Source organism: Saimiri boliviensis, chromosome 9, assembly GCF_048565385.1.
Source record: "Saimiri boliviensis isolate mSaiBol1 chromosome 9, mSaiBol1.pri, whole genome shotgun sequence".
Lineage (NCBI taxonomy): Eukaryota > Metazoa > Chordata > Mammalia > Primates > Cebidae > Saimiri > Saimiri boliviensis.
The window spans coordinates 30537938-30560661 of NC_133457.1; the positions used below are offsets into that span (position 1 = coordinate 30537938).

Genomic DNA, 22724 nt, shown 5'->3' on the forward strand with positions numbered 1-22724 from the left:
CATCTTTCCCTTCAATGTTATCAACTTAATAGTCCGTTTGAAGCTTGCCGGCCTTTTTTCAGGCGACATGGTGTAAACAACCACGACCTCGGTGCTGCAAGGAGCTGGTGGCTCCCTGAAACCTTTAGCATGCCAGTGTGTCATCCTCGTAACCTACATAACATCCCTCCCTCATTCCACATGCATGTCATTTGTGAATTCCTTCCTTGCGATTTTCCCCCGTTCTTGTTCTTTCCCAGGAGGATTAATTATGTAGAACATCTTGGACTCAGGATATTTACTAGTCGTCTCATCAGCTGATGTGCTGAGAAACCTTCATAAGGCCTCATAAATTGATCACATGTGGTAAACTGTTACTCTGCTTACCATAAATTGTTATACTCATCAATGTCTTTCTGTTCCTTACCATGGCTAAGAATGATTTTTTTCTGTCTTCCATTTTATCCCTTCATTTTTTTTTTTAAGTTTATCAATTTATTGGCCTACACTACAGGTGTTTTGAGCTATGCAAGTTAAAATTCTTCTGGAAAGTTTTTAAGTGCTGTGAAAAAGACACACATGATCATCAAATTTGAAATTTCGCAATTTGGCAGAAATAAAGTAGATCCGAACAGGGTACAGAAGGGAATTAGAAAGGGGCAGATTTCAAGTTCAGAGAGATCAGACTAGGTCTTAAGATCAGCAGAAGTTTCTAATTATACTGTTCTTAATCTTTCGGGACTTAGTGTTACTCCTCTGACATGGGTATGCAATATTTTATTAGATTGTATGTTGAAATTGTCAGATTTGTACTTACTGAACTCCTTATTTGCGCTTGACAGTACGATTTTATGCCCTTTAATACTCATTGTTTTACAATTCCAATTGCTCTTTAATATTGTTGTAAGGGTTATATAATTCACCTTTTGAATAGCTGCTCTTATTTTAGTTGTGATCTTATATTAAACAGAGGCAGTGGAGTAAGACAGTGGCAGAGAGCTAAAACTTGAGCGAGACTGCCTGTTTGTACCCTGCCTCCACCAATTATTGGTTCAGTAACTTTGAGCAAGTTAATTTTTACCTCAATTTCTGCATCTGCAAGAAGGGATATTTACCTCAAAAGAAAGAAAGAAAGAAAAAAAAAAAAACTCATAACGTTGCTGTGAAAATAATAGGTGAGTCAACTTATTTATTAGGAGTTATTAAAAGTGTTTGGCATGTAACCCTTCCCTTCTATTCTACTCCTTACCCAGGATGAAGGATTTAGGTTGGATTGTTATTTTAGTTTTTGTTAGGCACTCTTTGATATGCAGAAGAAAGATTAACAGCTCTCTATTCAGTAAATAATCTATTAGATTGGGAGTTAGGGAGAGTATAGCGATTTACTTTCTATTATTTGAGGACTGATTATTAAAAATCTACTTGGCATACTGCAAAATTGTGACATTTCTTTTCCCGTCCTTGAAATTTTCTGCATGGCTGTGTAAAATGTTTGTGGGAGATCTTAGAGTACTACTTGCATGCAGCCTAACACATTTATGAAAACATACTAACTTAGAAAGTACCTCAGGTTTATCATTCCAGATAATCAGAAACTCTAAAATACATCACTTGTGATAAAAAGATCAAATGTAATAAAGTTAAGAGTTTAACTTACAAAAATGATCCTGTTGTAGAATTTTTTAGTCAAAAGGTCTGTAATACCAACTGAGTTTCAGTCATTTGTTACTTGATGTTTTATGTTTAGAAAGATGTTTAATAGATTCAGTGATCTTTAATTGTAGTTTGCACATTAGGGAGAAATGTTAGATACAATGTACACATAAGTTCAGGGTTAAACAAAAGTAGCTAATTTATTTGCTTTTTCTGTGTAATTCAGTGTAATTTTAGATTCTCGTGTCCCATCAAAGTTTCAAGTAAGAGAACTATTGTCACATTTCTTTCTTGGACTCATGTTACTGGTCACTGAAAACCAGAAGTGAGCTACATGTACTCATACAGTAACTACAAATAGGTTAACAACGTGCTGCTGCATACTAGAAGCTGATTTACAATCCTGGTATCAAGAAATTTTAGAGTTAAAAGGGATCTAGTAGGGTTTGTTTGGAACCCCTTTTCACAGATTCAGCCTTACATGAAAGCAGAGTGGTGATTCTACAGCTTACTGATCTCACCCAACACCCTTGTTTGTTCAGATAAACTGAGGTCCAGTAAGGTTTTGTGACTTAATCTAGGATCATCAATCAAGACAGTAAAGCCAGATTTAGACCAGGTCTTCTAATTCCCAATTGAATACTCTTTCCATCTCACAATAGGTAAAAAATAAGTTGCTCTGAAATACCTTAATCCTGGCGTCTCTATATTGAATTGTACAACATAAAGACTTCGTGTGACTTCTCCCTGCTAAAGAGAATCATCCCATTCAGTATTCTGCTTATATGTAAAACATCCAGTTGAGTTTTGAGACATTTAAATGGCTAATTCTTAGAACTTTCATAACCCTCTATTAGTTATTTTTGTTGCACCCATCTGTCTTCCTGGCAAGCAATAAAACCTTGACATATCATGGGCTTATGTGCTTAATTTTTGGAAAGGGAGGAAAAGAAAAAATTTAGGACTATATAGCCAGACTATACAGGTCTGAGGTCTCACTCAGAATATTCTGAAGAAAAGAGAAAGAACCCAGGAAGCCAGTCCTAAATCAGAAAACTCCCCCCAGTGGCTTAATGGAGGGCTTTGCAGTTTAGCAAACCCATTGCTAAGGAAGGAGTACAGAAGGAGGGCGTTGGAGGTATTACAGAAGGGCACTGCTGTTGTCTACCTACTTTTCTAAAGCTTTATTTGTAGCACACTGTGTTACTAATGATTGAGGTCCCCTCCAGCTTTCAGATTTTATTGTTAACCTACTATTTGCATTTTCACAAATATTTTATACTGCTTGAACCAAGCCTTTTTCTTTTTTGCTCAGTTCATCATTGACAGACCAACTAAGCTCATTTTTATTGGCTGTAGTAATTTTTAAAAGTTCCTCTGTATCATAAATTCTGTAAGATTGATGCCCATGGCATACTTACTCTTGATGTAGTATCTTTTTTCTCAAAAAGGTTAAATATTAGCTAAAATAACTGAGAAATGGCAACTTCTATTTTATTATGGTATTTGCGTGTTGATGTATGCTAAAGTAAAAATCGTATTTGTTAAATCATTTTATAAGTGTTCTAACCAAACTTCCAATTTAAACAATTTTGAATTGTAAGTTACAGCGCCCAGTGTATTGGTATTGGGTGCAAAGAAAGGAAAAGCAGTCCAGCCTAAATTTATTGACTCTTAGTGTCCTTGTTTTAAGACAGTTGTGCTCATTGATTGAACTAAGAAGTTCTCTCCATTTGTTTGAAGATTGATGGGTTGGTTTCTCTTTATTAGTGGGTGCTACCATTCCCAAAAGGCCTTTACCTTGTTAGAAGTCTTCTAGAAAAGTTATAAAAAATATTCTTTCACATCAAAAGAGAACAAAGAGGGGAGGTACTGCAGTCCAATGTACAAACAAAAAGAAGAGGAGCAGTGAAAGTGAGAACTCCATGCACTTTGGATGTGCTGGCTCGTGCTTGTAATTCCAACTATCTGTTCGTGTTCTCATGGTTCTCTTTTTTTTTTTTTTTTTTTTAAGTGACAAGATCTCGCTCTGGTGCCCAGGCTGGAATCCAGTGATGGCATCATAGCTCACTACAGCCTCAAACTCCTGGGCTCAAGTGGTCCTCTGGCCTCAACCTCCCAACTAGCTGGGACTACAGGTGTGCACCACCTCATCTAGCTAATTTTTAAAAATTTTTTGTAGAGGTGAAGTCTCACTTTGTTACCCAGGCTGGTCTTTAACTCCTGGTCTCAGGTGATCCACCTTGGCCTCCCAAAGTGGTGGGGATTACAAGCATTAGCCACTGAAACTGCCTCATGGTACTCTTCTACAGCAATCTATCTTTCTGGCTTCAAAGCCCAAGCAATAGCACAAATTATCTTGTTGCATTAAAGGGAGTCTACAATATGGTAACTTATTATAAGTTAATAAATTGCAGTACTTTAAGAAAGTATCAGTAAACAAGTTAACCCTGTGTCTAGTTAAGAGTGATTATTCAGGTCCATACTTTCTGGATCTCTTCCTTTCCTTGCCGCTTGGTAGTGCCTTGACAAAGGAAAGGATACAGTTTTGGAAAAGTTTGGTGACCTTGAAATTAATTGTTAAGCTTTGCGCAGTGGCAGTATCGTAGCCAATGAGGTTTATCCGAGGCGCGATTATTGCTAATTGAAATTAATTGTTAAAATGAGATTTTTAAATGTTGTGTATACATACAATATCAGATTCTCTATTGCATAATACATATAACTTCCCAATTTTTATGTATCCTAATATTTAATCAGGGTTTATGTGTAATCCCTCTGTCAGCAGTCAGTAGATTAGTATATTTATGTCTGTGTTCAGGAATGGTATAATTGAGTAATAGTATATGTATATATGTATCATGCCTAAATTTAATATTATCATTCTCTACAATCACCTTCCTCCCAAATTTCCTTTCTGCTGATAAAGTTAGAAATCTGTTATCTTTACCTAGCCATTTCATTCATCCTTTATCATTGAGTTCTATCTGTTCTACATTTGAAAAGTTTCAAATATCTAATTTTTTTCACCATTTATGGTCCGGTATCATGTCACAACTTGACTATTACAGCAGTCTTCCATCCATTTCACTGCCTTATGCATTTTTTTCCAATTCATCCTTCACACAGCCACCAAAATCATGTCTAAATTGTTTTTCTAATTATGTTCTATTAAAAAACTACCATTGGTTTTTCTGCTGCTTACAGGGTAAAGTAGAAATTTCCCAGCCTACCTTGATGGCTCTTTATTTTCCTTTTACACACTTAACCTCCCAGTTCCTAACTTGCTTCTATACTGAAGCCAAATTTGGTGTCATTCTCAGCCACAATATTTATGGCTTTTTAATCAATTTTCCCAAAACTTGTTCATCTTTCAGAATTCAGCTTCCTCTTCCAATGTTCCCATCCACATTGATAATCTCACTTCTACTTTGTGTGCTTTCACTTTGTTGCCCAGGCTAGAGTGCAGTGTCGCGATCTCGGTTTACTGCAGCCTCAACCTCCCAGGGCTCAGGTGGTCCTCTCGCCTCAGCCTCCTGAGCAGCTGGAACTACAGATGTACACCACCACACCCAGCTAATTTTTCTTTTTCTTTCTTTCTTTTTTTTTTTGTTTTTTGGTAGAGAAGGAATTTCACCATGTTGCCCAGCCTGATCTTGAACTCCTGGGCTCAAACAGTCTGCCTGCCTCAGCCTCCCAAAGTACTGGGATTACAGGCATGAGCCACTCAACCTATCCTACTTTGCATATTTCAAGAATATTTTTTCTGCTCCTCTTATTGGGAAATTATTGCTTTTAATAGTTATGTAACAGAGTATACATACCATGCCTTACAAATCTTTGCTGTTAACTGTAGCACCCAAAGGTGATAGGGTAAGCACTCTGTTAAGTCTGAATGAACAGGTCATGTTTATTCTTTTTTTTTGAGGTGGAGTTTCGCTCTTGTTACCCAGGCTGGAGTGCAATGGCGTGATCTCAGCTCACCACAACCTCCGCCTCCTAGGTTCAGGCAATTCTCCTGCCTTAGCCTCCCGAGTAGCTGGGATTACAGGCACGCGCCACCATGCCCAGCTAATTTTTTGTATTTTTAGTAGAGACAGGGTTTCACCATGTTGACCAGGATGGTCTCGATCTCTTGACCTCATGATCCACCCGCCTCGGCCTCCCAAAGTGCTGGGATTACAGGCTTGAGCCACCGTGCCTGGCCTAGGTCATGTTTATTCTGACTTCTTCCCCACAATTTTTAATCAAGCACCTCCCAGTAACAAGTTATCAGTTAATTAGTTAAACTTTAAATTGACAACAGATGTATCAGATGAGGAAAAAATTGCACATGTGTGATGTGATTATATAATAGAATTGGTTTCTGTAAACCATTTATTTTCAACTTTTATAGTATTTTTCAGATGTATGGATACATAGAATATTATTTACTGATTGAGGCTCTGAGAAGTGTAGTATATTTTACAAACATAATTAAATACTATTATTTAATATACCTGATACCAACATATATTAATATATTTTAGCATGGTTGCAAAATTTTTAATAAGGAATTTTTGCCTTTTGTGATGTCTAAGTATATTTTGTAGTCAGGTCTCAAATAAATCATTATGAATCTTGTAACTGTTCCTGAAGTTGGAGTGTTAAATTTTGAATTTGCCATTTTTTAAGATTCTACATTTTGGCCAGACATGGTGGCTCACATCTGTAATCCCAGCACTTTGGGAGGCCAAGGCTGGTAGATTACCTGAGGTCAGGAGTTTGAGACCAGCCTGGCCAACATGGTGAAACCCTGTCTCTGAGAAAAAATTAATGGGGCATGGTGGTGGGCGCCTGTAATCCCAGCTATTTGGGAGGCTAAGACATGAGAATCACTTGAACCTGGGAGATGGAGGTTGCGGTGAGCTGAGATTGCACCATTGCACTCCAGCCTGTGCAACAGAGCAAGATTCCATCTCAAAAAAAAAAAAAAAAAAAAAAAGATTCTATTTTTTGTGATACATATTTTTATATATAAAAGTTTTAATTTCATAAATACTTGCTTTTTACGGTACTCTTCTTTTGGGTTGTGTGGTTTGGGCTTTTAATTTTTATTGCCACAAATAGCCCACAGCTGGTAGTTGCATACTGTAGGATACACTGTATGATCTCGCGCTGGTAATTGGGCTACTGGAAGTAGAAGACTTGGGAAATACAAAGGAAAAAATGAAAGATGTAGCTGCCAAGAGACTCAGCCAAAACACAAACTTTCACTTCATCTAACAAATTATTCCTTTTCGGGATAAAGTTAAAGCTGAAACCTAGGTTTGTTGATTCTTTATTTTCTTCAGACATAACTGAATTCAGGCTTATCTGAACTTTGGGAAAATCTGACATAAAAATAGATAAGTTAGGTAGATTTTTTTTTTCTATTTTGCTTCATTAGAATTTTTTTACTTGAAACAACTGTCTTTAGCATTAATTCTTAGCATCTTAGATTTTTGGCAGATAGTTTTGTACTATTATTTGGCATTTTGTTCTTTAAAGAAACAGACCTTCCTAAAATCATTCACATTTTTATTTGTTGCTAGAAATATTGAATGTTCTGTGTATTGTGCTTCAGCATGTCATTAAAGACAGTAATTAAGTTCAGTGCATTTGTTTCAGTAGCTTCCAGCAATAAGACAACTTTTGAAAGTTTATACCTAATATGAGTACAAACATAGACTGCCTTCATTTTCTTCAGTACGTGGGTAGGGAAAATAAGTACGCAGGAGGAGTTGTCAAATTAAAGGAGTTCCAAATGAAAGGGAATAAAGGGAAGATGGGGAATGAGAAACAATGAAGAAAGTAATAGAAAATTTGAGAAAAAGTATAGAAGAAAGAAAGCAAAGAAAGATTAAAACAGCCGTTCCAAAACCACTCTGTCAGTGCACTTCTGTTAATCACCTCTTCAAATGAGATAGTAATATCGCTTTCTGCATTTTTTATTTTTGCCTCACCCGTACTGGAGAAGAGAAGATGAGAAAGACAGTCCCAGGAGGGCCTGGTATCTGCAACCACAAGAGGAAAGGAAAGAAAATACAGATTGTCAGTGTCTCAGTAGCTCTTATGGCTATTACATTGGGGCAACTATCATTGATTAATTTGAGAACTACTCCTGTGATCTATTGTCCATTTTTCAGGATACATACCTTTGGCTGTTATTTTAACATTTGTTTTTGACACTTGTTTCTGCTTATATGTGGGTACTCACTGTTGGCGACATCTTATGTTTTTAATTACCAGTTCGTGGCTTATAAAAAGAGACTATAGGCTACCTGAGGCGGCTCACGCCCATAATCCCAGCACTTTGGGAGGCAAAAGCAGACAGTGAGCAGAGATTGCACCATTGCCCTCTAGCCTGGGTGACAGAGCGAGACTCCATATCAAAAAAAAAAAAAAAGAAAAAAGAAAAAAAGAACTGGTACAAAGTAGTTTATAGTAGAAAAAACAACTCAAATGGCTCATAGTTGGAGCCAAGAAACAGATAGGCTTTGCCTCTACCAACTTATATTTGAAAAACATAGGTTTTTAAGTCTCCATTTATCTTTTGAATACATTACTGGGTCTGCTCCAAAGAAAGCTTGAAAGCAAGGCCTGTACCCCACTTGAAAAGATTCATAAAATAGATTTATAAATTCTTCAGTGCATGAATTTCTAAAGTAGATAATTATACTAAATTAATATTCATATGTTGCAGGAAGTTGGTGAGCCATCTAAAGAAGAGAAGGCTGTAGCCAAGTATCTTCGATTCAACTGTCCAACAAAATCCACCAATATGATGGGTCACCGGGTTGATTATTTTATTGGTAGGATTATATCAATAAAATCATATTAGTGTACCTGTCTTATAAAGTTAACCCACATTTGGGATATGTAGAAGTTTTAAAAATGCTTTCCAAATGTGATTGTTCTGGTGATGGGCATGTGGCAGTTGATTATTCTGTTCTTTCCTATTGTGATTGAAAATGTCTATAATAAGAAGATAAAGTATTTTCTAATAACAATTGTTGGAAACTTTTTAAAACAGGATTTATTTTCAGTATTTTAAAATACTACCTTTTGTTCAAATAGTACACGTATGTAGAACCAAGCTTTGGCTTCCTTTTTCCAAACAATGTCATTATAAGCTGATGTCATTTATAATATAGCACCGGAGCTTATAAATAGAGGTTGAGTTTGCCTTTCTCATCAATTAAAAGTGAATTGCAGCTGGGTGCTGTGGCTCACACCTATAGTCCCAACACTTTGGGAAGCCAAGGCAGGAAGATTGCTTGAGGTGAGGAATTCAAGACTAGTCTATGCAACACAAAGAGACCCCATCGCTACATAAATTGAGATGAATATGTTGGCATGCACCTCTGAAGTGAGAGGATGGCTTGAGCCCAGGAGTTAGAGTCTGTGGTTAGCTGTGATCCCGCCACTGTACTCCAGCCTGGGTGACAGAGCAAGAACCTGTCTCTTCGAAAAAACAAAACTAAACTAAACTAAATTGCCAGTAAAGAAGAAAATTCCTTTATCTTGTCTTCCTTTAGTGTTATTAATGATTTTGACATTCATTACAAGTTAAAAAAATAGATATGCTAATCTCTTTAGAGATAATATATTTAGCTGTTTCTTTTGACAGCAGTAGATTGTTCACAGACCTTATTTCTCAGTTTATTAGAGTAAAACTTGAGAACTTTCATTACTCGCAGGGAAGGGCAAACATTTTGGTTTTTATCTACATATGCTTGTGATTAGTAATAGTGATAGTTCCATACAGATATTTAAAAATTTTTAATATTTTCCTATTAATTCATCTTGCTTTACTTGGTATTTCTGAATGTCATTATTTCCCAGCATGACTTTTAAAAGATACTTAATATGTTTCACAGGTTGAGGTTTTGGAGAACTATTAATCATGATCATGTTAGATTTAATTTTCTGTTGAGTTTGGTTTTCTTTTTTGTTGCCAGAATGTTGAAATTTCACTTTATAAAATTAAATTCCCATGTATACTAAATTTAAAATAATTGATTTCTTGTTTAGCTTCAAAAGCAGTGGATTGTCTTTTGGATTCAAAGTGGGCAAAGGCCAAGAAAGGAGAAGAAGCTTTATTTACAACCAGGGAGTCTGTGGTTGACTACTGCAACAGGTAGGTACCGTTTATTTCTTAATGAGGAAAAACATAATAATTTTAAATTTTCTCCATAGTCCTAAAACTCCTTACATCATTAAATGTAGTGATACTACAACGTAACCCAAATACAGTTTTCACATGTAACCTGTATTTCTTTGGTACCTCTGGAAATGTGTTTGGTATTAGACTACTATACTTTTAACTGTATATAATTTTTATTTATGTTCCATTACTTTTATATATTTGTCAGCCTGCTGAAGGGTCAGCAATAAAAATTATCTACCAGTGCCGGGCTCAGTGGCTCAAGCCTGTAATCCCAGCACTTTGGGAGGCCGAGGCAGGTGGATCACGAGGTCAGGAGATCGAGACCATCCTGGTCAACATGGTGAAACCCCGTCTCTACTAAAAATACAAAACATTAGCTGGGCATGGTGGCACGTGCCTGTAATCCCAGCTACTCAGGAGGTTGAGGCAGGAGAATTGCCTGAACCCAGGAGGCGGAGGTTGCGGTGAGCCGAGATCGCGCCATTGCACTCCAGCCTGGGTAACGAGCGAAACTCCGTCTAAAAAAAAAAAAAAAAAAAAAAAAAGAAATTATCTATCAGTGCCTACAGTAGAAAAGAAAGTTCTTTCTTTTGTAGAGCAAATTGGTTGGGGAGTGTTTTTTTCAAAACTTTTTCAGGGATTCCTATTAGCTATGTTACCGCTGGTTTTTTAGTGCCTACACTCTGAGCCATAAGCCACATACCCTTTTCTATTTGGTTTAGTGTTTGCTAATGTATTTCTTCTAAAATTGAGGCAGCTGCAACATCTACCTTGTCTTTTTCTGAGAATTTCAAGATGAAATACAGCTAATTCAGTAATATACATTTTTTTAAATAATAGATACTTTTTCTGTTTTGAAAAAACTTTTGATGGTGAGTGGTTTACCTAAAAGACAAAATCATCTTCCTTTTGGAAAAAAGTATGCTAGTTTTTCTTTCCTTTTTCTTTTTTTCTTAGTTTTCTAAATATTAAGCATTTTCTTAATATATGTTAACTAAATTTTGTTTTCATAATACTAAAGCTTATCTTTGGGGATTTTTAGATTATTTTATGTGTAATAATATTTTATCTAATGGCACTTAAAGTATCAGCTACCTAAGAACCCTTGTAAAAACCAGTATTTCACAACCTGGTTTCTCAAACTGTCAAGTTAAAGAATTATTAAATATTTCTTAAAATTTTTAGTTGCCAAAGACTAGAGGTTACTAACAGACCTGTTAGAAAAAATAGGTTTCATTGTTGGGGCAAGGATGACCTAACACTGGTGCAGTTGATATTTACTTCTCTTTTGTAGCAATTTGTCTAGTTAGAATTAGCTCCAGGGAGCATATATCCAGGGCAACTTGAATCTGTGCTCCTGGGGAAAAAATAAAAAGCTAATGGAATTAGCTCCAAAGTACAAACTTCCAGGCTGGGCACAGTGGCTAACGCCTGTAATCCTGGCATTTTGGGAGGCTGAGGTGGGCAGATCACTTGAGGCCAGGAGTTCAAGACCAGCCTGGCTAACAGCGAAACACACCTCTACCAAAAATACAAAAATTAGCCAGGCATGGTGGCATGCGCCTGTAGTTCCAGCTACTTGGGTGGCTGAGGCAAGAGAAGAGCTTCAGCCCAGGAGGCAGAGGTTGCAGTGAGCCAAGATGCACCACTACACTCCAGCCTGGGTGATGAAGCAAGACTCTGTCTTAAAAACAAAACTAATTGAGAGGCCAAGGCTGGTGGATCATGAAGTCAGGAGTTCAAGACCAGTCTGGCCAACATAGTGAAACTCCATCTCTACTAAAAATACAAACATTAGCTAGGCATGGTGGCATGTTCCTATAATCCCAGCTGCTCGGGAGAATGAGGGAAGACAATTGCTTGAACTGGGACTTGGGATGTGGAGGTTTTAGTGAGCCAAGATCTCGCCACTGCACTCCAGCCTAGGCTACAGAGCAAGACTCTGTCTCCAAAGGAAAAAAAAATACAAACTTCCTTACCTGCCACAAAACAAATATATTTTTTACATGTGGTATAAAAATTAAGAGATGCGCCAGGCATGGTGGCTCAAGCCTGTAATCCCAGCACTTTGGGAGGCCGAGGCGGGTGGATCACGAGGTCAAGAGATCAAGACCATCCTGGTCAACATGGTGAAACCCCGTCTCTACTAAAAATACCAAAAAAATTAGCTGGGCATGGTGGCATGTGCCTGTAATCCCAGCTACTCAGGAGGCTGAGGCACGAGAATTGCTTGAACCCAGGAGGCGGAGGTTGCAGTGAGCCGAGATCGCGCCATTGCACTCCAGCCTGAGCGAAACTGTGTCTCAAAAAAAAAAAAGAAAAATTAAGAGATGCTGTAAATGCAGAAACTGGGCATAGAACACTTAAGTACTTTGTCTAAGGCTACACAGCTAGTAAGTAGCAGATCTAGGATTCTAAAGCTAGCAGCCTGTCTCCATAATCTGTGTTCTCAAATACTGCTTTATACTGTCTCCTCTATGAAAATGTTAATGCATTTAATGGAGCTATTTTGGGGGATATTATATCTGTGAGCCCAAATTTCTGAGGAGAGCAGCCAGTATGAATCCACATTTCTTGGCTTTTGAGGAGCCTTGGTACCTTGTTATTTGAAAAGCTCAAAAGACAAGAGTACAGAGAGTGTCCAAAGACACACTCAGTTTTCATTGTAGATGCTCTTCCCATCGATGTCAGATTGTTTGAGTCCTTTCTGCACTAAAATAAATGAGAGTAGCATAACTTTAAGGTCTTCAGAGCCACTTCCAGTACAACCATAGAATCTTGTTGGCCGGTCCTCATGAGTTCCTGCCCAGTAGCAGACAAAATCACAAAGGGACCCTTGTCCAGTTTCTTTTTTTGGCATCCTCTAATACTGTCAATCAGTTTGTTTCTGAAGCAGCTAAGTGGCATGAGAGAGTCTGAGGAAAATCAAAATAGGAAAATGCAGGATGATAAAACAATCTTTTCTAATGTGATCTGTACCTTTTTATGGCCTATATCATGAATGAACTCATACATACTAGGTTAAGTCTCCACAAGGCTTTGTATCAGTGACCACCCCCCCCCCACCCCCCGCTCAAGTCCAGTTCTGTCGTCCTCAGTCTTGTGCACCTGCCACACTCATTTTCTCTTCTGGTCTTTTTTTCTGTCGTAACTTGCCACTTTCCCTAAATGGTTCTCTTCCCTCTGTCCCACCTGCCTCTCAATATCACAGATCCCTCAAGACCTTCCTCTATCATGTACTATTCCCCAGGCCCTCCAGCCTTCATCAGCCTTTGTATCTGAAGTTCTACTGAGTTTATCAAGTTAGTATCTCCCAGTTTGGCCCTTAATTATTTTAGAATTGCTGCGTATGTGTTAGTTTTTAAAAAATCTCTTGCCAGCTAAATCTGAAAACAATTTTAAGACTGTTTTATAGTTTATTGTAACTCCATAACAGTTACAACAGTGTGAGCACTTCATAAAAACTCACCTTTGCCACATTGGTGAAAGTCCTCAACATGTCTGGGATTTAATACATGTTTGTTAAATCTGAAAAATGATGGAGGTGAGGGGAAAAAATGCAGAAGCAATTTTTAAAACTTTTTCCAAGCTGTTTTAAAACGACTTATTCGACAGATATGCCAGGCTCCAGGAATACAACAGTGACTATGACTTGGTCACTATATCAAAACACATATTCTGATCTTTTATGGAAGATTTATAACTAATTACAATGCAGTGTGTTCTATAAGGAAGAGAGGTAGTGGAACTAGGAAGAATGACTTCATACAGAAAAATGTTTTAAGTAAATTTTGAAACCTAAATAAGTGATTACCCAACAAACAAGAGAAGAAAGGAAATTCATTCCAAGCAAAGGGCATAGAACACACTGACAGAGGAAAGTATTGAGTAGTTTTGTGAAAATGTCAGAGAGCTTTATGTTAATAGTGTGTTCTCTATCATGTGTTTAAAGCCAGGCAAATGGAGGCTCTGATACTATACTAATTTTAAATAATGTCAGTCTCATCTTTCTACCTAACTGTGAAATTATTTGCAACACCAATTTGATTGAAAGTTAATAGTCTACCTTTCTTTCATGGGGGTGGGCAGCTGTGTAGGAAAGTTGACAGAAGCAGATGATCCTGCTGGTTCTATTCCTTTCTTTGTATCTGCTCATCAGGGGAAAGGCTTTTTTTCTACTAAAGTTTCATGATTTGTTTTAAAATTATTTCTTTATTAAGAATAATTTTTTCCATTAAGGTAAATTTGAGAAAATAGAAAATATTGCAAATGATTTAGAAGAAAATCCAAATTACTAATACTGTTGCTTCATAGATAGCCACATTATCATGAGACTAGATACTTCAAGTATCTGTATGTGTACACATGTGCTCTTAATATATGGACATGTATATGTACTGCATTATAAAATGCTGGTTTTTCAATTAACATGATGAACAGGGTGTATTTTTATTTTCATTTTGAGTGGTAATGTTTCTTGACAGAAAATCTGGAGATTACGTAAGTGCACAAAGAAAATTAGAATGTTTAGGTTTTGGGGTACATGTGAAGAACATGCGCTTAAAAAAAGAAAATTAGATAGTTATTTTCATTATAGATTTTTTTCGTAAGATAGTCTGAAGAAGAGTAAAAACTATAAGATTGTACTTCATATTCAAAAATCCCACTGCTATTCTTAAATTCCACTTTGTACTCTTAAGTAGTTAATCATTAAGCTCTCATTTCAGATTTTTGTTTGTTTATGTATATGTATTTATAGCAGATGTGATGGTAGTATTTTGGGGGGCAATTTGAGCATTATATGTACAATTATATGCACAGTCATATTTGCATAATTTAAAAATAGGTCTTACAAATAGGTAGTATGGGCCAAATGAGGAAACCTAGAAATCAGCTTTGTGGAAGTGCTCATAAGCTGGACCTAACTGGGCAGCAGATGGAAGCCCAGCCAGGCAGGTAAAACACAGGTGCTGCAAGGTACTGAACACAATGACAACAAGAAGTGGCTATCTGGGCAGGAAGAAAGTATCTAGTTAACAAGTGGTGTGATGTGCTGGAGCAGGCACCAGTGAGGTGTGAGTAGAAAGGTAGCTAGATAGTCACCGTGAGCAGGCACTGAGACCCAGCTTCTAGGTTGTATTGTGGTAGTTGTACATTATCAAGGCAGGAATGAAGAAACCAATCAGGAATTCTGAAAAAGTGACTTTTAGATGACAAAAATAAGGGCAACCCAATTTCTTAATAAGATTATAAGGTTAGAGAAACTGCCAAGCAAGGTTGACTTAATTTGGGGTCAGATAAAAAATGAATAAAGCAAGGATCTCTCTCTCTTAAGTTTAGTCTAGAAAGGAGCAAACAACTGTAACAAATTTTATAGTGAGTTAGAAGGTAAGTGCTATGAATAGGATAACAGGAAACGAGAGAATGGGAAGGTGGGCTTAGATTTTAAACAGTAGGTTGCGGTTGAGGGAAAACTTGATGAAGGAAGTGAGGGCGTCAAACAAAAGGACATGCTTACTTGGGGAAAGAGGATGTCTAAAGTAAAGATAGCCAATGTGTAGGCCCTAAGATGAGAATATAAAATAGAATAACAACTACTAAAAAGAGGGAAAAACAATGTATTTAGAGAGAAATTAGTGAAACTAGGAATACATCATGTTTTGCCAATATATTGCACATTTTTCAGTTTGATGTTGTGCAAGTCCTTTCCAGAGTCCAAAAATCTCACCTTAGTATATTTAATTATTCATTACTTAATTGAAGATATTCCATTACAGTGGCAGACTGAATTGTGAAGTACCTAGAGAAAAAATATCACCAAGAAAGCTGAAAAGACGTTATTTGGATCAACCAAATCATTACTTTTGATCTGTTAACATTTCTTAAAACTGTTTATTTTCTCCTTTCTTTATTATGTCAGCTCTTACATTTCACTTTGTGAACATAAAGTGAAGCTGAGTCTTGATTACTCTAAATGAACCCAGAAAGTCTTTATATGGATAATCTCAAACCTATAATCTCTTTTATACTTGTTACATCATTAAAAGTGAAAATTACATTGAATATCACTGAGTTTTGATAACTTTTATATAATTGACTATAAAGTTTTTTGATTTAGTGGTAGAGTTGACTACTTTTCCATGGGCATACTAGTTGTAATTTCTCTTGTAAGTTGCCAATATATCTCTTCCTTTGCTTATTTTTTTCAGGTCTTGATATTTTTCCTTTTTAGTCTATATCTATATGGGGAGTGTAATGCCATACCTGTTTTTCCCTAAGGCTTTTAAAGAAGCAGTTTTTTCATCGGGCACTAAAAGTAATGAAAATGAAATATGATAAAGACATAAAGAAAGAAAAAGATAAAGGAAAAGCTGAAAGTGGAAAAGAAGAAGATAAAAAGGGCAAGAAAGAAAATATAAAGGATGAGAAGACAAAAAAAGAAAAAGAGAAAAAAAAAGATGGTGAAAAGGAAGAATCCAAAAAGGTGAGTTAATCTAAAATTAAGTAATAATTAAAAAATCATTATGTGTACATGATCACTACTGGCTTATGAGCACATTAAATATTATGTAACACCCACCTGAGATACCTATATTAGGATTATTATAAATAACATTGAGAATTTTTATTTTGTGTTACAAATAGTGAAAATTTTTTGACTATGAATGTCCTATTTTTTGCTTGCTTATATTATTTCTTCTATTCAAATTATGTTTCCATAGGAGGAAACTCCAGGAACTCCCAAAAAGAAGGAAACTAAGAAAAAATTCAAACTTGAGCCACATGATGATCAAGTTTTTCTGGATGGAAATGAGGTGAGAGTAGCCTATAACTAGAAGTTCAGTTTTCTGTAGCAGTTCTCAGAAATATGTTTGATGCCTTCACTAATAAAAGGAAAAATATTGAGAAATGTAATCATGCACTTAAATATATAAAAGCAACTCTATTTTTAAAAATCCATAGTTTCTCTGATTCAGATTTTTAAAAGTCAGAGTTGGCTGTGATAGGAGACCTGAAGTAAAAGCATCTTAATACAAAATAGATGCTTATTTCTTCCTCATCAGTGAAATCTGTAGGTAAGCTGTACAGATATGTCAGCTCCATGGTGGATCCAGGCTCTTCTTTTCTCCTCTGTCTGAGGCTTCTAGCTAAGGTTACCTCATGGTCCAAAATGACTGCCAACCTTATATCTGCATCAAAAAGAGGAAAGGAGAGTGAAGAATATATCTCCTCTTTAAGGAGACCACTTTAAGGAAACTGTCCAGAAAGCTGGCAATTTCACTTCTGCTTGAGTTCCATTGGCCAGAACATAGTCACATGGTCATGCATACAAGAAGCAAAATCTTGGAAATGCACTTTTTAGACAGGGTGATTATTTGCCCAACCAAAATATAGGGTTTCCATTATTATCAAAGAAAAAAAGAACAGAATAGGAGATGTTTTTATTTTATAGGAGAAGTACAGGTCTCTGTCTCTTACAGAATATAAGTCGGATATATCACTTGAGGGGCTTAAAATTTTCAACATTACTTGATGCTTTGCCGTTATCATTTGTAATGGAAGATTTGTCTGGTGGTAGCCTTCCATAAAGACTGATTAATTTAGTCACTTCATCAGGACATAAACATTAGTTATATATTGGCCTTTGAAGTGTTGTGGAATTCAAGATATATACTTTCATGCCTTACATATGCAAAAGTAACATCTATAAAGTAGTGGCTCCTACGGGTATGTGTTTTACATTCTGGGAGAGCTTTTCAAAAACATGTGCCCTAGGCTTATCCCAAACATACTTGCATGATAATATCTAGAGTGGGATTGTGGACGAGGATTATATATCTATAATAAGGTGTCCTCAGGTGACTCTGATGTGAACCCCTGGTTAAGAGTCATTGTAATAGGCAACCGTAAGTCTTAATGTGAAGGCTCAAATGCCCTCAGTTAAACCTTGAGCATCAGCTATGTGCCAGACACTTTTATAGGTGTTGGGAATAGCTTGATAAATTGGGTAAAATCTCTAGCAAAGATACAAGCACTTAAACATGTTAGTATAGTACAGTGTGGTAAGCATTAATGGCGTGAGAGCACCAATTAGGAATAATTTAGTCAGGAAGGATAAGAAGGGTCAAAAGGACACTTGGGGTTCACCTTTAAGGACGACTGGCAGCTTGTCAGGTGTACCAGAAAGGAGTTTAGGTCTATTAGGGAAGGAAGCAGCCTGAGCAAAAGTATGGTGCTTGCTGTCCTGAAAAAACCTAGATTTTATTTTGTAGAAAGCAGCGTGCACTCCAAAACTTTTAAAGTTGTGAAATATAATTTTTTTAAAACATGTTTTTTTAGATTGGAAACTGGCAGAAATAACGTCTATGACTCTGATTCCCAAGGAAATGAGCAGGATAAAAAATAAGAGGTTAAAGTGGAAACCTCTGGTGTTAGACATAGAAGAACCAAGTTGGAAAGACAAGAAAGAGTTCTGGTCAATATAGAAATGGAAGAGTACTGTTATTTATAGAAACTAAGAATTTATTTCTTAAAACTGAGTTTTGTGGATGAATAATCAGAGTGCTGATCTGAATGAAGTAAATTCCTGTTGTGCAAAATAATAGCCCGATAAAAGTAAATTAAGCTTTCAAGTAGTGGTTCCCAGCTTATAGGCTACAGGCCCTCCATGGAGTAGTGGACAATGAAATTATTACAGTTAGAGAAACTTTATGTTCGTCCAAGGATGATCTTTAGTAATGATTCTTGTGTCTTATCAGGAGAGAAAAGGGTGAAGTTGAGAGATACTAGATCTGTAATAGGGCCTGGCTGGAATCTGTCTGAACTGTGCTTTTATCCCAAACTGGTTCATCATTAACATTAGGGACAAATAGGTTGACAATTGCTGGTGTTTTGGTTGAATAAATAATGATTTGCACACATGAACAATTCTTCCCCCCACCCCCAAGACCAGAGTCTTGCTATGTCGCCCAGGCTGGAGTGCAGTGGCATGATCTCAGCTCACTGCAACTTCCACCTCCTGGGTTCAAGCAATTCTCCTGCCTCAGTCTCCCGAGTAGCTGGGATTACAGGCATCTGCTACCGTGCCCAGCTAATTTTTGTATTTTTAGTAGAGACGGTGTTTCACCATGTTGGCCAGGCTGATCTCAAACTCCTGACCTCAAGTGATCCGTCTGCCTCGGCCTCCCAAAGTGCTGGGATTACAGGCGTGAGCCACTGAGCCTGGCCAAACAAATTTTTAAATGTATGTAAGAACAGGCCAGGTGTGGTGGCTCACACCTGTAATTTCAGCATTTTGGGAGGCCAAGGCGAGCGGATCACAAGGTTAGGAGATCAAGACCATCCTGGCCCACATGGTGAAACCCCGTCTCTACTAAAAATACAAAAATTAACCAGTCGTGGTGGCATATGCCTGTATTCCCAGCTAATTGGGAGGCTGAGGCAGGAGAATTGCTTGAACCCAGGAGGCAGAGGCTGCAGTGAGCCATGATCACACCACTGTACTCCAGCCTGGGCAACAGAGAAAGACTCTATCTCCAAAAAAAATATATGTGTGTGTGTGTGTGTGTGTGTGTGTGTACGAACATATAAATTTACTTAAGTGCTTTATAGAATTTACAGTTTTTTTATAATCATTTTCCAGTGCCAGAAAAACCACTACTACTAAAGGAAAGATCTTTGGAATTTATTTACCTTAGAAGGTACTTCTCATATGTTAAGAGGTTGATGATTGCTTTAGGGGACCTAAAGTATAGAATTAAGCATAACTTTCTAATGTGACATTAGAACTTTTTTTTTTTTTTTTTTTTTTTTTTTTTTTTTTTTTTTTTTTTTTATTGCATTTTAGGTTTTGGGGTACATGTGATGAACATGCAAGATTGTTGCATAGGTACACACATGGCAGTGTGCTTTGCTGCCTTCCGTCCCCTCACCTGTATCTGTCATTTCTCCCCATGCTATCTCTTCCCACCTCCCCACCCCCCCGCCCCTCCCCCATTTCCCCCCAACAGACCCCAGTGTGTAGTGCTCCCCTCCCTGTGTCCATGTGTTCTCATTTTTCAACACCCGCCTATGAGCGAGAATATACGGTGTTTGATTTTCTGCTCTTGTGTCAGTTTGCTGAGAATGATGGTTTCCAGGTTCATCCATGTCCCTATAAAGGACGTGAACTCATCGTTTTTGATGGCTGCATAATATTCCATGGTGTATATGTACCACATTTTCCCTATCCAGTCTATCATCATTGGGCATTTGGGTTGGTTCCAGGTCTTTGCTATTGTAAACAGTGCTGCAATGAACATTCGTGTGCACGTGTCCTTGTAGTAGAATGATTTATAATCCTTTGGATATATACCCAGTAATGGGATTGCTGGGTCAAATGGGATTTCTATTTTTAGGTCCTTGAGGAATCGCCACACTGTCTTCCACAATGGTTGAATTAATTTACATTCCCACCAACAGTGTAAAAGTGTTCCTATTTCTCCACATCCTCTCCAGCATCTGTTGTTTCCTGATTTTTTAATGATCGCCATTCTAACTGGTGTGAGATGGTATCTCAATGTGGTTTTGATTTGCATTTCTCTGATGACCAGTGATGATGAGCATTTTTTCATATGTTTGTTGGCCTCCTGTATGTCTTCTTTTGTAAAGTATCTGTTCATATCCTTTGCCCATTTTTGAATGGGCTTGTTTGTTTTTTTCTTGTAGATCTGCTTTAGTTCTTTGTAAATTCTGGATATCAGCCCCTTGTCAGATGGGTAGACTGCAAAAATTTTTTCCCATTCTGTTGGTTGCCGATTCACTCTACTGACTGTTTCTTTTGCTGTGCAGAAGCTGTGGAGTTTGATTAGGTCCCATTTGTCTATTTTGGCTTTTGTTGCCATTGCTTTTGGCGTTTTGGTCATGAAGTCCTTGCCTACACCTATGTCCTGAATGGTTTTGCCTAGATTTTCTTCTAAGGTTTTTATGGTATTAGGTCTGATGTTTAAGTCTTTAATCCATCTGGAGTTAATTTTGGTGTAAGGTGTCAGGAAGGGGTCCTGTTTCTGCTTTCTGCACATGGCTAGCCAGTTTTCCCAACACCATTTATTAAACAGGGAGTCCTTTCCCCATTGCTTGTTTTTGTCAGGTTATGTGACATTAGAACTTTTAAGCACTGAGGTTTCTTGATTCTTCTAGGTATATGTATGGATCTATGACCCAGTTCACTTTAAAACATTTGTCATGGGATTAATTCTTGGTAAGTAATGAGATGTTAGTAGTTTTAAAGTGCAATCTAAGATTTAAAAAACAACATGCACATACTATAAAAGAAAGTGTTCCTAAATTTAACATAAAATCGTTGTCATTTTAAAAATACTTTAATAAAGTCAGAAGATAAATGATAAAATAAGGAAAATATTTGCAACACATAAAAACAAAGATCTTTTAAGAGATTAACAAACTAATAGAAAAATGGTCAAGGTAGTTAACAGATAAAGAAATGCAGTGACCAATCATTCTGAGTGATACTTAATCATACTCATAATATATACAAATTAAAGCTATAATGATTAAGAGGCTTGCAAAGCTTGACATAAAGGTCTTAGAAAAAAATCAACACTGTAACAATTGACAGGTTATGTCCATTGTTTTAGTTTTTGTGATGGACAGTTTGTCAGTGTCTTTGAAATTTTATATGTGTTAACCAGGCGTCCCCAAACTACAGCCCGCAGGCCGCATGCGGCCCCCTGAGTCCATTTATCCGGCCCCCCGCCCCGCACTTCAGGAAGGGGCACCTCTTTCATTGGTGTTCAGTGAGAGGAGCACAGTATGTGGCAGCCCTCCAACGGTCTGAGGGACAGTGAACTGGCCCCCTGTGTAAAAAGTTTGAGGATGCCTGGTGTTAACAATGACCCAGCAATTTTAGTAAATAATTCCATGGCTGTTCCCGTACAGTTTCACAAACTGTGTGCATTGACACATTATCTGTTTTTATCCAAATCCTTTTAGACTATACTTGAGTATAATCTAGCAGATATCTTTCAAATTTGAAATGCTTGTTATTATACCATTTGACCTAATAAATTCCACTTTAAGGCATTTATACTGTAATCACAGTTGTACAAATGTACCTGTGCAAGGGTATTATAGCTAGAATAGATAAAAATGAAGAGAAGATTAAGGATAGTAGAAGCACATTTATTTAGGAAAAAAGTTCCTGTAGGTAGTTAATTACATGTAGGCAGTCTCTGAGAATACAGGTAAGTCTAATAGTACTTAACCTCTGGGAGGTGGAATAAGAATTCCGTGAAGACTTAATTTTCTCTATACCTTTTGATTTGTTTGTTTGTGACCGGATTTCATTCCTGTCACCCAGGCTGGAATGCAGTGGCACAGTCATGGCTCACTGCAGCCTTGAAATGCTGGGGTCAGGGGCCTCCCACATCAGCCTGCTGCATAGCTGTAACTAGAGGTACACTCCACCACACCCAGCTAATTTTTCTATTTTTTTTTGTAGAGGTGGCGTTTCACCATGTTGCCCAGGCTGCTCTTGAGCTCCTGGGCATTTGTCTGATTGTCCCAAAGTGCTGGGATTACAGTTGATTTGTTTTTTTTAACGATATATATTCTAGGAGTTTTGTGGGGAAATAATTATTTAACAAATTGAAAAAAAAAAAAAAGATAGTAGTTTAAAAGAGCCTGGTCAATATGATACCATAGGATCCCATTAAAAATAACTCTTTTAGGCTGCGCTCAGTGGCTTACACCTGTAATCCTAACACTTTAGGAGGCAAAGGCAGGGAGATGGCTTGAGTACAAGAGTTCAAAACCAGCCTGGGCAACATGGGCTAAACCTTGTCTCTACAAAAAATTTTAAAAAATTAGCCACTCTTGGTGGGTCCCACCTATAATCCCAACT

General features: G+C 37.2%; 1 protein-coding gene and 1 non-coding gene across 2 annotated transcripts in view; both read left to right on the forward strand.

The window, feature by feature from the left end:
• Positions 1-22724, forward strand: part of SEC62 (SEC62 homolog, preprotein translocation factor) — a 43382-nt gene that overhangs the window by 637 nt on the left and 20021 nt on the right. The window contains exons 2-6 of the mRNA XM_003924954.4: positions 8357-8465; positions 9688-9793; positions 16103-16307; positions 16546-16638; positions 21002-21062. Coding sequence (XP_003925003.1) covers positions 8357-8465; positions 9688-9793; positions 16103-16307; positions 16546-16638; positions 21002-21062 — 574 coding nt within the window. The remainder of the gene's footprint in view (positions 1-8356; positions 8466-9687; positions 9794-16102; positions 16308-16545; positions 16639-21001; positions 21063-22724) is intronic.
• LOC120368398 (U4 spliceosomal RNA) lies at positions 4216-4350 on the forward strand. The gene has a single exon (XR_012519398.1). It is a non-coding gene; the product is annotated as a U4 spliceosomal RNA (small nuclear RNA).